At 39.9% G+C, this 12210-nt stretch overlaps 1 protein-coding gene across 3 annotated transcripts in view; it reads right to left on the minus strand.

Annotated features, from left to right (window-relative positions):
• tbc1d19 (TBC1 domain family, member 19) overlaps positions 1 to 12210 on the minus strand; it is a 141044-nt gene that overhangs the window by 85768 nt on the left and 43066 nt on the right. For all 3 annotated transcript variants that reach the window (XM_043693542.1, XM_043693551.1, XM_043693561.1), the window contains exons 9-10: positions 7823 to 7895; positions 4437 to 4475 (exon numbers count right to left, since the gene is read on the minus strand). In XM_043693542.1, coding sequence (XP_043549477.1) covers positions 4437 to 4475; positions 7823 to 7895 — 112 coding nt within the window. The remainder of the gene's footprint in view (positions 1 to 4436; positions 4476 to 7822; positions 7896 to 12210) is intronic.

The raw sequence follows: 12210 nt of genomic DNA on the forward strand, positions 1-12210 counted from the left end.
TGGAATTGATATGAGAAGTTAAGAGATGGGGTGATTACAGGGCAATAAATATTGGCCAGCCAGCGATGCCCAAAGCCCATAAGTGAATAAATTTAACTGCATGATTAGCACGGATGGAATGAGGGAAGCGTGTGCTGGTTGAAGGCAGGAAGATATTTTATGTTTTGGTCTTTCTTCTTAAATTTTGCACACACTGACAGAGCCCTGAGGAGGGACTTCTGCTCATCCCACCTCCGCACCTGGTATCTTCCTCATTCCCTCCAAGATCATCCGTCCTGACTTCTAATTTAGCCAGCCGAAAATCTGATGTTTGGACAGTCATGGTTCACAGAGCCAGGAATTCTCCTGATTTGGCATACCCAACTTGCAGATGAAAATTCAAGCTTAGGTTTTGTCAAAAATTAAAGACATAGGTTATGTCCAGAGACTAACAGTAGGCTGTAGTCATTTTAATTTTATTCCACCAATCAGAAATATAGATGATAATATTAATTATCACTGTCAGTTAGTTCCATCAAAACATGTAAGATGTAGGAATGAGGCACCTAAGTTTTAAAAATAGTTAATTCCATACTACGTGGAATGAATGGATGGTCCAGAAGTCATAAAAAGTTATTAAGGGCAGGTTTACTGCTGCTGCCTCTGTCTTTTGACATTTTAGTGCACATAATTTGAGTAAAACGTTTTTTCTTGTCTCTTTCTTCCAAAGGTTAAATATGTATATATAACAAAAGGCTGAATATTTGTAACATTCTAAGGGTACTGCACTAAAGACGGCATTATCAACATTATTTGTTATGACAGATTCACATCAAGTATTCTGAATTCAACAACCACCACACAGTTTCATCAGTTTTTAAAAGAAAACTTTAAAATCATGCATAAGTAATAAGACATTAAAAGCAACAAACGAATGAAAGACATACATGCAAATATATAAATCAGAGCAGGAGTAGGGCAATCAGCCCCTCAAGCCTGTTCCACCATTCAGTAAGATTATTCTTGATCTGATTGTAACCTCAAATCCACATTCCTATTTATCCCTGCTAACATGTTAGCTCTTTGCTCACTAAGAATCTATCTACCTCTACTTTAAAAATATTCAAGGACTCTGCTTTCACCACATTTTCAGGAACAGAGTTCCAGTCCGACGATTATATCAAGTGGATTCTGACATCTGAGAAATGTACGCTCTGGCAAGATTTATGGCAAAATTGGATGAAAACCCAGTGAGGCTGAAATTGATATCAGCAGCAATACTCTACGGTGAATTCTTAAAGGAAGCACAAGTGCATCAGCTATGGCAAGATTTAAGGTAGAAGGACAAGAATCAAAAAAGAGCAATCTCGAAGTTGGGCGCAACTCATTCCATCTTTTATGCTTTTGACAAGCAGAATGGCAAATTTCTCACTAAGCAACAGCAAACTGCCATTTAAGGGGGATTACTGTTGATTAAATGCCAAGTTAGACATCAAGAAAACTCAACATTTCAATCAGAGCAGGCATTTGGCAAATTCAACTCCGTGCTTGTTCAAAGGACCTCCACGTTATGTGCAAGCAAAGAGCACCTCAGGGCATGATGCACCAGCCCTCACGCACCTGGACATTGACTTTCAGCACTTGCCAATCCCCTATGATCATCATGACATCTGTTATACACACTGCAAGTGTGCTCTGGAAACACTTGCATTGCTGGGTGTTGGAAATCCAAAGTGTGCAATGGGGAAGAAAATGGCTGCAACCACAATCAAGTGGATGGTATGTGACTCAACTTGTGAGGGAGGGCCTCAGAGCACAATGATGTCATAACATTACAGACTGAATAAGAACTGGACAGTACTCAGTCCTCTCATCCTCAGAGGTGAAGGAGTTACCTTCCAGGAGAGTTGACCATTCTACTGCAGAGATAATTGACATGCTGGCAGTACCAGCAAGAGACAAGAGAGAGAAGGCATTGCGACCAGTGTTAGCAGTGGTGTAAAGTTAATGACACTGACAGTGAAATTAGTTTGAGAGTTGCAGTGTACTGAAGAGTGATACTTGCTTGTTTGGCAAGACATGCAAGTTTCTGCATCTCTAAGGAGTAGTCCTAGTTTTGTCCTCAGAAGCCTTCGTATAGAGCAAGGAACATAATATCAGGCACCTCCCTCTTTGTATAGAGCGAGGAATATTATTTCAGGCACCCTTCCAGGTCTCCGAATGTCCTGTTCTGGGCTGTATTCTCTGTGAGGAGGATGATGGCACTGCCAATATTGGAAAAACTCATTGATACTTGTGCTCAAGTCTTGAGGTGGGACACTAACCTGGAATCTTATGAATCAGAACCAATCTTACTACCAACTAAGCCACAAATTCAGCAGTATATATGTTAACAAGAAAAGTAACGAAAGTAGATTGGTATTTATTTTGAATGTTTCCCAGTAACTCGGGTAGCAACCAACAACTAAGTGGCCACAAAGTACATTGATGGGAAGCTAAGGATAATAAAGATAGTTTTCACAAGAGTAGTAGCACCAGAAGGAAAGGATTCAAAGCAACCAAATTCTGAATGCAAATACATTTGGCCGATATTAATCAGACCAGCTAATGAAATTAAAATGTGTTGTGAAACGTATGCAAGGCCTCAAACACCAGAAGTAAGCGACTATTCCCAAGCTCCACATACCGCACTGGTAAGAAAGTATCCCTAAAGCAACTCCTTCAGTGAAAATAATATTGAATATTTTAAGGAAGTATTAAATATTTTAAGGGGAGATGGTGTAGCAGTAATGTCACTGGACTAGTAATCCATAGGCCCAGACTAAGATACTGAGGACACGGATTCAAATTCCATCACGGCAACATGTGAAATTCAAACTCAATTACTAGCTCTGGAATTTTTTTATTCAGTCACAGGATAATGGGTGCCACTGGATAGGCCAGCACTTCCAGCTGCCCTCAAGAAGGTGGTACCGAGCTGCTTTCTTGAACTGCTGCAATTTATTTGGTGGCAGTACATCCATAATGCCATTAGGGAGAGGATTCCAATACTTTGACCCAGCGACACTGAAGAAATGGCAATATACTTCCAAGTCTGTATGGTGAGTGGCTTGAAGGAGAATTCGAAGGTAGTGGTATTCCCACATATCCTCTGTCCTTGTCCTTCTAATGGTAATGGCCAGGGGATTGGAAGGTACTGTCTAAGGATCTTTGGTGAATTCCTGCTGTGCATCTTGTAGGTCATACACACTGCTGCTACTGAGTGTGAGTAGTGGATGGAATGAACATTTGTGGATGTGCTGCCAATCAAACAGGATGCTTTGTGGTGGACTATGTCAAGCCTCTTGGCTGTTGTTGAAGCAGCTCTCATCTAGGCAAGTTGGAGTATTACATCACACTCTTCACTTGTGCCATGTAGATGGTGGATAGGCTTTGGCGACAAGAGATGAGTTACCCACTGCAGTATTCTGAGCCTCTGACCTGCTCTTGGAGCCACAGGGCTTATATGACCAGTCCAGTTCAGTTGCTAGTCAATGGTGACTCCCAGAATGTTGATGGTGGGGAATTCAGTGATGGTGATAACATTGAATATCAAGGGGAAATTGTTAGATTCGGTTTTGTTGGAGTTAGTCATTGCCTGGCACAAATGTTACTTTCCACTTGTCAGCCCAATTCCATTTATTGCCCAGGTCCTACTGTATTTGGGCATGGACTGCTTCTGTATATGAGGTGTCATGCACATTGTGCTCAACTTTGTTCACTGATGCTGCACATCCCCACCTCTGACCTTATGATGCAGGAAAGATCATTGATGAAAGCTGATGATAGTGGCAAATTAGACTACCTTGAGAAACCCTGGCAGAGATTGGCTGTAGCTAAGATGACTGGCCTCCAACAACCACAACAACTACCTTCCTTTGTACGAGGTATGACTAGTCTCAGCAGTGGGGATTACAAACTATCATTGATCATTGTAAAAACCCATCAGTTTACTAATATCTTTCCAAGAAGGAAATGTGCCATCCTAACCCTGTCTGGTCTACATGTGACTCTAGATCCACAACAAAGTTATTGACTCTTAACTGCCCTCCGGATTGGCCCACCAAGCCACTTCGTTCGAAGCTGATTACGGATGGGCAACAAATGCTCGGCTTGTCAGCGATGCTAAGATCCCATGAAAGAATAGAAAAACAAACTTTGATGCTCTCCAACATTAATCTTCTTTTATGTGCATTATTTTACTACTTTCTCTCCATTTCTTTCCTCACTAGAGGACATAATAAATTACATAAATTAGTGAACAAAAGTATCTGCCTCAAGTCTTTGGTCAATGGCCCTGTAATCAGCTTGAATATGAACAAGGATAACACATCTCTTGGAAAACGTTTTAGCATTAAGAAATTGGCAAGCAAAGGAGGAATTCAGTGAATTCTGAGTCATTTCCAGCAGGTTCTTACCTCTTTGACCAAGACGTATATACTCACTTTCAAACAGCTCTGTAAGAGACAATGTGCAGTTAAAGTATAAATTAGAACAGCAAAGTAACATTATAAAATCAGGAACAGGAAGTAATATCATATTTTCTATAAAGCCATCTGGTGATTTAACTCAAGTCAGGAACCACTGTTATGGACCAGGCCAGACCCCTTCAAAACATTTCAAGAAAGTAGCTCGGAGCCTAAATTTGTTTGTTGTTTTAAGCAGGCATAGATGGATATTCCAGGAGTGATGCAGCTGGCCCAACCACTTAGTTTGAAACAAAACAGAATTTATTTGCAAGATTACCGAATGAAACACAAACAAAAGAGAACAGAATATAGAATAAGTTAAACTATCTGAAAACCCAACGAGACTACCCCAACTTAATGATGCTGTTCCAAAGTCCTGCAACAATCCCTGTAAACACCGCTTGGCAAAAAAAAAATGTTAAATCAAACACAGGGTCTTATAGTAGAGAGAGAGAGATGTCAGAGAGAGAGAACAGCAGCTTCAAAACTGACTGACTGCTTTCAGTGGACAGCCAGACTACTAAAAGCCAAACCAAACCAGAGAAAAGTTGAGCTGGGAGAAGTGGCCACTCCCCTTTCATTGTACAAGCATTTTGCTTCCAAACTTGAAAGCCTTTTAACTGAGGCAATACCTGTTAACTATCATCAAACTGGCCCAAAACCTTTTAGGCCAGTTTTAGGAATTGCTGCTTTTACAACTTCTCTGGGAAAAAAAGCCAAGGACAGCATTACCTTGTTAAAGGTGCAGCATCATCACAACATTCTCATGGAAATTATTGCTTTTAGAAGCATTGAATCTTAGTTTATAGCATAGAAGGAAATTCAATCCATCTTATCTTTATCACATCCTTGCATGAGCAATCTGAAATGCATCCCACTGCCCTTTTCTCTAAAACATGTAAAAAGTGTTTTACCAGTCTACAGTCATCAATAAGAACAGCATTGGGAGAATTTTCTTTGTGTAAAGTGCTTTTGGAGCATAGGCAAAAGTGAGGACTGCAGATGCTGGAAATCAGAGTCTAGATTAGAGTAGTGCTGGAAAAGCACAGCCGGTCAGGCAGCATCCTAGAAGCAGGAAAATCGACGTTTCGGTGTCCTGATGAAGGGCATTTGCCCGAAACGTCGATTTTGCCTCAAGCTTCAGTGCATTCCTCAGCTGGTTGCCCTGGCCTTGGGAATGTACAAGTCTCCAACACTCAGTCAAGGTTAACTCTTTACACTTGATGACCAAAAGGTCCAGAGAGACTAAAGAGCATCTTTCACCAAGTTAATGGTCCTACAGGCGATGTCAATGTTGGTCTCAGTGTGCATCCTGGGAAACAGCCCATAGAGCACAGAGTCCTGAGTCATGAAAATATTCACGACTACCTTCAACAAAATTACAACATCCCTCTGCAGATCTTCTTTGCAAAGGCACATTCCTTTGAGATGTGTGACAGTCTCTTACCACTACAGCTGCTTCAAAGGCAGTGTGCGATGGCTGCGAAGTCTGGTCATAGGATCCAATAGGTAGTGTGCTTCACACCAGCAGCCAAGCTACATCTTTGTGCTTGTTGGAAAGTTCTGGCAATGAGGGCATTCTGTCAGATGACTTTGACCATCTGCTCCAGAACCACCTGACAGGATACACCCTCTTCTTTTTCCAGTGTCTTGAGGACCTTTTGTGCTGACCACTGCCTAATGGACCTGCGTTCAAAGATGCTTATCTTTGCAAATTTTTCCATGAGAGACAGCTGATATGAAATGGTCCGACTACTTGGAGCATTCCTCAGCAACGAAGTCAGGTCCATCTCTTGCAACACTGGGGACCAGTGGAACCTCAGGACATAATGACGCTTGGTTTTTGGGTACCGAGCATCTTTGCACAGTTTGATGCAACCATACACAAAGGTGGCCATCAGGATGAGGCCAGCATTGGGTATGTCTTTCCCCTGCCCCCTTATCCAGAGTTTTGTACATGGTGTCCTTGCAGTCACGGTCCATCTTTAGCCTCTGGATGAAGTGGAAGATGGATCAGGTGACTGCAGTTGCATAGGCTCAGAGAATGAGCCAGACATGTATCACCCAGCAAAATAGTGAATACCTCACACCTGATGAGCTGGTTTTTACCTTCAATGGAGAGGGAGCAGTGCTCTGAAAGCCCAGTTACTGCCTCACCTTATCAATACACTCCTCCCAATTTACAGCATGTCCCAGCCACTCCATACTACATTCTCAGCACCTAGAGGGGATCTGGTCTGATTGTGAAGAGATTAAAGTATCAGTCAGCTCGGTTCCCACAGAAAATGGCCTCACTTTTGCCTCAATCTTTGGGAACCGGGCTAACCGAGGTCAATTCAAATGGCTTGCAGATGCTCCTGAGTCTACATACTGACAATGGATCTGAGCAGAAAATAGCATCTTATGCATGCTCAATCTTGAGTTTCAGAATTATCATCATAACTCGTGCTTTCCACTCCTGTCGTTACCTTAATGAATCAATTCCATTCTTAGCTTAGTTATGGCTATTCTGTTTTCTATAAAATAATTAATCTCAAAATGTGCACAATACTCTAATTGTGTCTCAACAAGTGTTTTATATAAACATATCACTTACTTCATGCTTCTATTTTTAAAAGAATTATTAGTGAGGAAAATGCAGCATTTGCATTTTTGAAGTAAAAATTTTATTTTAAAGTTTGTCATAGATTAGGTTTCATTTAACCTAAATCGCATTCCACTGATGCAAATATTACAGATCTATTTTTAAAAATCAAATACAACCAGATCTTTAGCTCTAGTCTCGGGAAAAAAACGTGCTTCTGTACTACACAAAACTCTAGAATACTGTAAAATGTAACAAAATGATAAATTAAATAGTAAAAAGCTCTTAAATTTTGCACACAGTATTAAGTGCTAAAACATATAATCAGGGTTGTAGCATCATCTTGTGAGACCTTAAACTATTGACCTGACTTTAGAAATGTACCCCCTTAACATAGATAGGAAGGAGAAAGAAATCATTTGGCAACACACGTGAAAGCTGTGTAAAGTACCACACCAATTAAAATGTAGTTTTCTGTTTATGCAATAGTGCCATATGTTGGTGCTGCACAACACAATTCACAAATTATTATGACGTGGATTTGTTCCTCACAAACTTCGTTCCCAATCTTTACAATGCAAATAAAGCTGTTCAATGACTGTGGCCATAGAATGTGTGTTAGAAGGGGTGAAATAAGGGCTAATCATTGGTTCAAATGATTAGTTATTCAATCTCTAATTTCTTATGGAAAAAAATTCAATATGAAGAATTCCTAATGTTCTAAAAACATTAAACAATGAAAAGTACTTACCTACAGGGATCTGCATCGAGTCATCAATTCCAAGTTGTTCATAGTTTAAAGCTAGCTCAGCAAACAGTTCCCTCTTTATAGAATAAAAAGGGAAAATTTAATCACAAATGTGTATGCACTGAAGATTTTGTTACTATTAAAAACATTTTAGACGATAACAATTTTGAATGTCACCATAGACAGAGGACCACGGGCTGCTCTTTCATCAGACAGAACATAGAAGATAGAAAAGCACAGTAGCCCTTCAGCTCACCATGTCTGCGCTGGCAATGATGCCACTCTAAATTTTAAAATGAAGTTTAATTATTATAGTCCCAGACAGCTGATTGGTGGTGGTTTTAAACTGAAGGTCTCCAACGCCTCAGGTCAGGCGTTTGAGAAAATGGGTTCTTAATGGTAAATTCAGCCAGTGCGGGAATTCAATGTGTGGTTTTGGTGTCATTCTGTATCGCAAAACAGCCATCCAGCCAAATGAGCTAACCAGCCCCCAAATACAGTAATTAGCCTCATGCTATTGGCATCTTTCTACATCACAAACCTGCTGTCCAGCCAACTGATTAACATGAAGCAAAGTTAAGGCATTGCGATGTTTCTATATTCCATATTGCATTAATGTTGGACCACAGATCTGTTCCAGAACTTCTTGAATACCAAATTCCTGACCTTATACATACCAAAACAAGAAATGAAAGCCAGTTCAGAGAGGAATAGTTGGAAGATTAGGATTAAAGTTAGCTCATGTTGGTCTGTATGCCATGCCATAGCAAATTTAAGAACAACTTTGAGCAAGCCCTTATAACAGGTTACCAATAAATGGTACGCACAATACCAAGAAAATCAGAACATATACAAGTGATGGAGTGAAGGAAACATTATCAAAGCAAAACCCAGAAACACTTACTGAATAGATTCAAACAAACCTATCGTTAAAATAATCAAAAAAAGTTGAATAACAAAGAAGATTTGTACTTGACAAGCAAGAAAAGCCATTAAATATGGCAACTCAATTCTGATGTACAATCTACTTGTCTAAAAGCAACAAAACAAAAATCGAACATGAATTTACTTTAATTAAATAGAATTTATTTTGAGGAATTCCTCTCTTCCACCCTGCCACTTCCTTTAAAGACTTTTCTCCACTTATGCTTTTAATATTAAGTCCATTTTTAAATGCCCTTTACTAATTCTACTCACTTCATTATATTGTTACATTATTTTTCACGTAAATACTTTATTAGTCAGTACTAAATCACATTAAATTATTTTTCCATCTGCTCACCCAGTTGTAATTCATTCTGCAATTCATTCACTGCATCATCATTCCCAACGTCATTCTCTAATTTATTAGTGTTATCATTGGTATCTTCCAAATTTCAACAGCAAATTTGAGAATATTTTGGTGTGGTGATGTGGGAAAATAAGTGATTCCCCTAAATACACATTGTTTTCTCTCAACAAAATAAAATCCAGAGATGTATGAAAATTATAACTATTTCAGAATATGTGTTGAAGAGTTTTTGTAATTACTAAAACTATGTTAGTAACAGATCTGATAGTGTACACAATGATCTCAATGAATCATTCTTAGCACTAAATGTAAACTTAAATTTTAACAATAATTTCTCAGATAGGTAAAAAAATTTGCACTTCAGAATATAATGACTATGGAAGCAATATTCCCATTTTCAGTTACAGTGGTTTGTCAAGAGAGACTCATGATGCTCAGTATGTTTTGGCAACTTTTCTCATACAATCCTCCACTCTTCACCTCATTAATTATGCAATCGGACTCTTCAACAGGAAAGGGAGAAGTATTCACAACTGCTGGGAACTTCCAGCGTTCATGCCTCTGGCAGCATATTTAAAGCCCAGCTACTAACCATGCTTGACCATGTTAAGGCAAGAACTTATTTTCTTAATGCTCATCCACTTTATGCTTATTTGGGAATACCAATCTCTGTGGTATGCATTGCTTTTTGGTACAAAGGGAGAAGCAGGCAGCTTGTGGAAATAACTGATCAGATAAAAAGGTGGTCACAATGTGGTGCTTGACCAGTGTCAGTGAAGACATGGCCCAAATCTGCAATTCTCACTATTGCATTTATCACATCCATTGGACAGCTTTCAGTTACATCATCCTACAAGACTATTGGACCTTCTTGCATTCACTTGCTGCTCTTTACAAAATCTGCCCACGTGAGCCAAGACCAGTAAAGGGGGTTATGAACACAAGTTTTCTCCATCCAATCAAGCAGTATCTGTTGAATTTTGCCAAAGAAGCGCAAGCCTGCTCATGTGAGGAATGGGGCAACATCAACAGCCACCCAAATTCAGTTAGCTTCACTGTACCAGGCTGCACTGCTGTTCCATTACCTCCAGCTCTAACGCATCCTAAATCTGCAAAAGCTTTTTTCTGCTTAGACAACTAATTTCTTCTCTTCTTTGACACAGGCACTCGTGGTAGTTAGCAAATTTCAGCCATGAAGATACCTATGCCCGAAACCCTCAGCACAACCTTCACTTCTGAGGATGAAGTTACTGGTGACTCAAGGATGCACCAGCAAGACATCCTGACGATATACCCATACTCCCTAGACTTGGTGCACTAGACCCACAACAACAGGCTGACCGTGCCTGAGTCCCCGGACTTTAGTACAACAAGTGCCCGGTTCACCATGGCCAATTCCCTGGATTTAATCAGCCCCTTGACTGAGTGTATCTGTACTCCCTGATAGCACTTCCTCCAAACCGTGTGATCGTCAGCACGTCAATGCATTTACATCTGGTTCCAGAAGGACTTTGAGGACTGCATAGCGGAAAAACAAATTAGGGGGAAGCAAAACTCCATAACCAACCATAGTCCACCTTGAACGCACTCAGGACTGTTTCCTTTTGATTTTCAGAGATGACGATTACTTGAAGCACATGCAGTGTGTTGCTGTTTAAGTTGAAGGCACATGCCACTGTGTGATATAAACATAATCCAACACAATGACCACCCTTTTAACTGATCAGTTCTTCCCATAAGCTGCCTGCTTCTCCCTTTGTGCTAAAGAACAATGTGAGCCACAGAGGTTGGTAGTCCCAAATAAGCATAAAGTAGATGAGCAGTAAGAAAATAAATTCTTGCCTTAACAAGCATCCTGTTTAAATAAGTCCTCGCACGCAACAGAGCTGGATGTCCACAACTGAAAAATGAAGAGCTAATGCATTAAAATTCAATGCAAGCCATATAGGCTGGCAGTCCCAAGTAAGTATAAAGTGAATTAACATTAAGAAAATCAATTCTTGCCTTAACATGCATCTTGTTTAAATGCATGAGATGTATATGTGTCCTTGCACGCAAAACTACCTGGCACAAGCATGCAGGTCATAGATATCCCTGAGGTCCAAAGTCAAGTGGTAAAGAGCTGAAGTGGCATGACAATTGGACTGAATTCAGCACAATTATAGCGAGGCAAGTAGCTTTCCCATGCTGACTTGTGTGGACAAAGGGCTGAGGAGGATGTTGGCCATGGAGAGTGCAGGGACACTGTGTTGAAGACAGGGCTGGATGAAGGCAAGCAGCCACCAGGTATGTGCTTTGACTTTCATGTCAAGAATTTGTTGCATCTTGTTTTTCAGGGAAGCAGAGGATGGCTGGAAGCTGCACAGAAGTAAGGGCAAGTTGAGCTAATAATGAGATACAAATACATGGAAATCAAGTCAACTGCTCAATGGCAAGATCTGAAGTTGCTACTTAAAGCTCAAGAGGAAAAAAGGAGCATCTTTGCTGTACAAATGATTGTGTTATCATGTAGTTAAATTACACCTTGCTACTCCTACTTATATTCTTAAGGTCTGATAATGTAAAGAATAAAAATGATTTTTTCACCCACCCTCAATTTTGTCATTGGTTTTCAACCTCTTTAATTGTTCATGGTAAGAATAAATATGAAAACCAAATTTTAAAATTCCAGTAGTAGAGTTTTCAGAAATTATGGGAACAGTGTTCAAAATTGTACTTTAAGTTTCCAGCATTAAACATTTCCATAATCACAAATGCAAGATTTTCTCTAAGTACAATTGGTTTTTTATCAATTTTTATAATACCAAATACTAATCCTTGTACAGTTTTATAAATTTTGGATGTAGGTTTGCGAGCTGAACTGGAAGGTTCATTTCCAGACGTTTCGTTACCTTACTAGGTAACATCTTCAGTGGGCCTCAGGTGAAGCAATGCTGAAAATCCCTGCTTTCTATTTATATGTTTGGGTTTCTTTGGGTTGGTGATGTCATTTCCTGTGGTGAAGTCACTTCTGTTCCTTTCCTCAGGGGGTGGTAGATGGGGTCTAACTCAATGTGTTTGTTGATAGAGTTCCAATTGGAATGCCATGCTTCTAGGAATT

Source organism: Chiloscyllium plagiosum, chromosome 1, assembly GCF_004010195.1.
Source record: "Chiloscyllium plagiosum isolate BGI_BamShark_2017 chromosome 1, ASM401019v2, whole genome shotgun sequence".
In the NCBI taxonomy this organism is placed as follows: Eukaryota; Metazoa; Chordata; class Chondrichthyes; order Orectolobiformes; family Hemiscylliidae; genus Chiloscyllium; species Chiloscyllium plagiosum.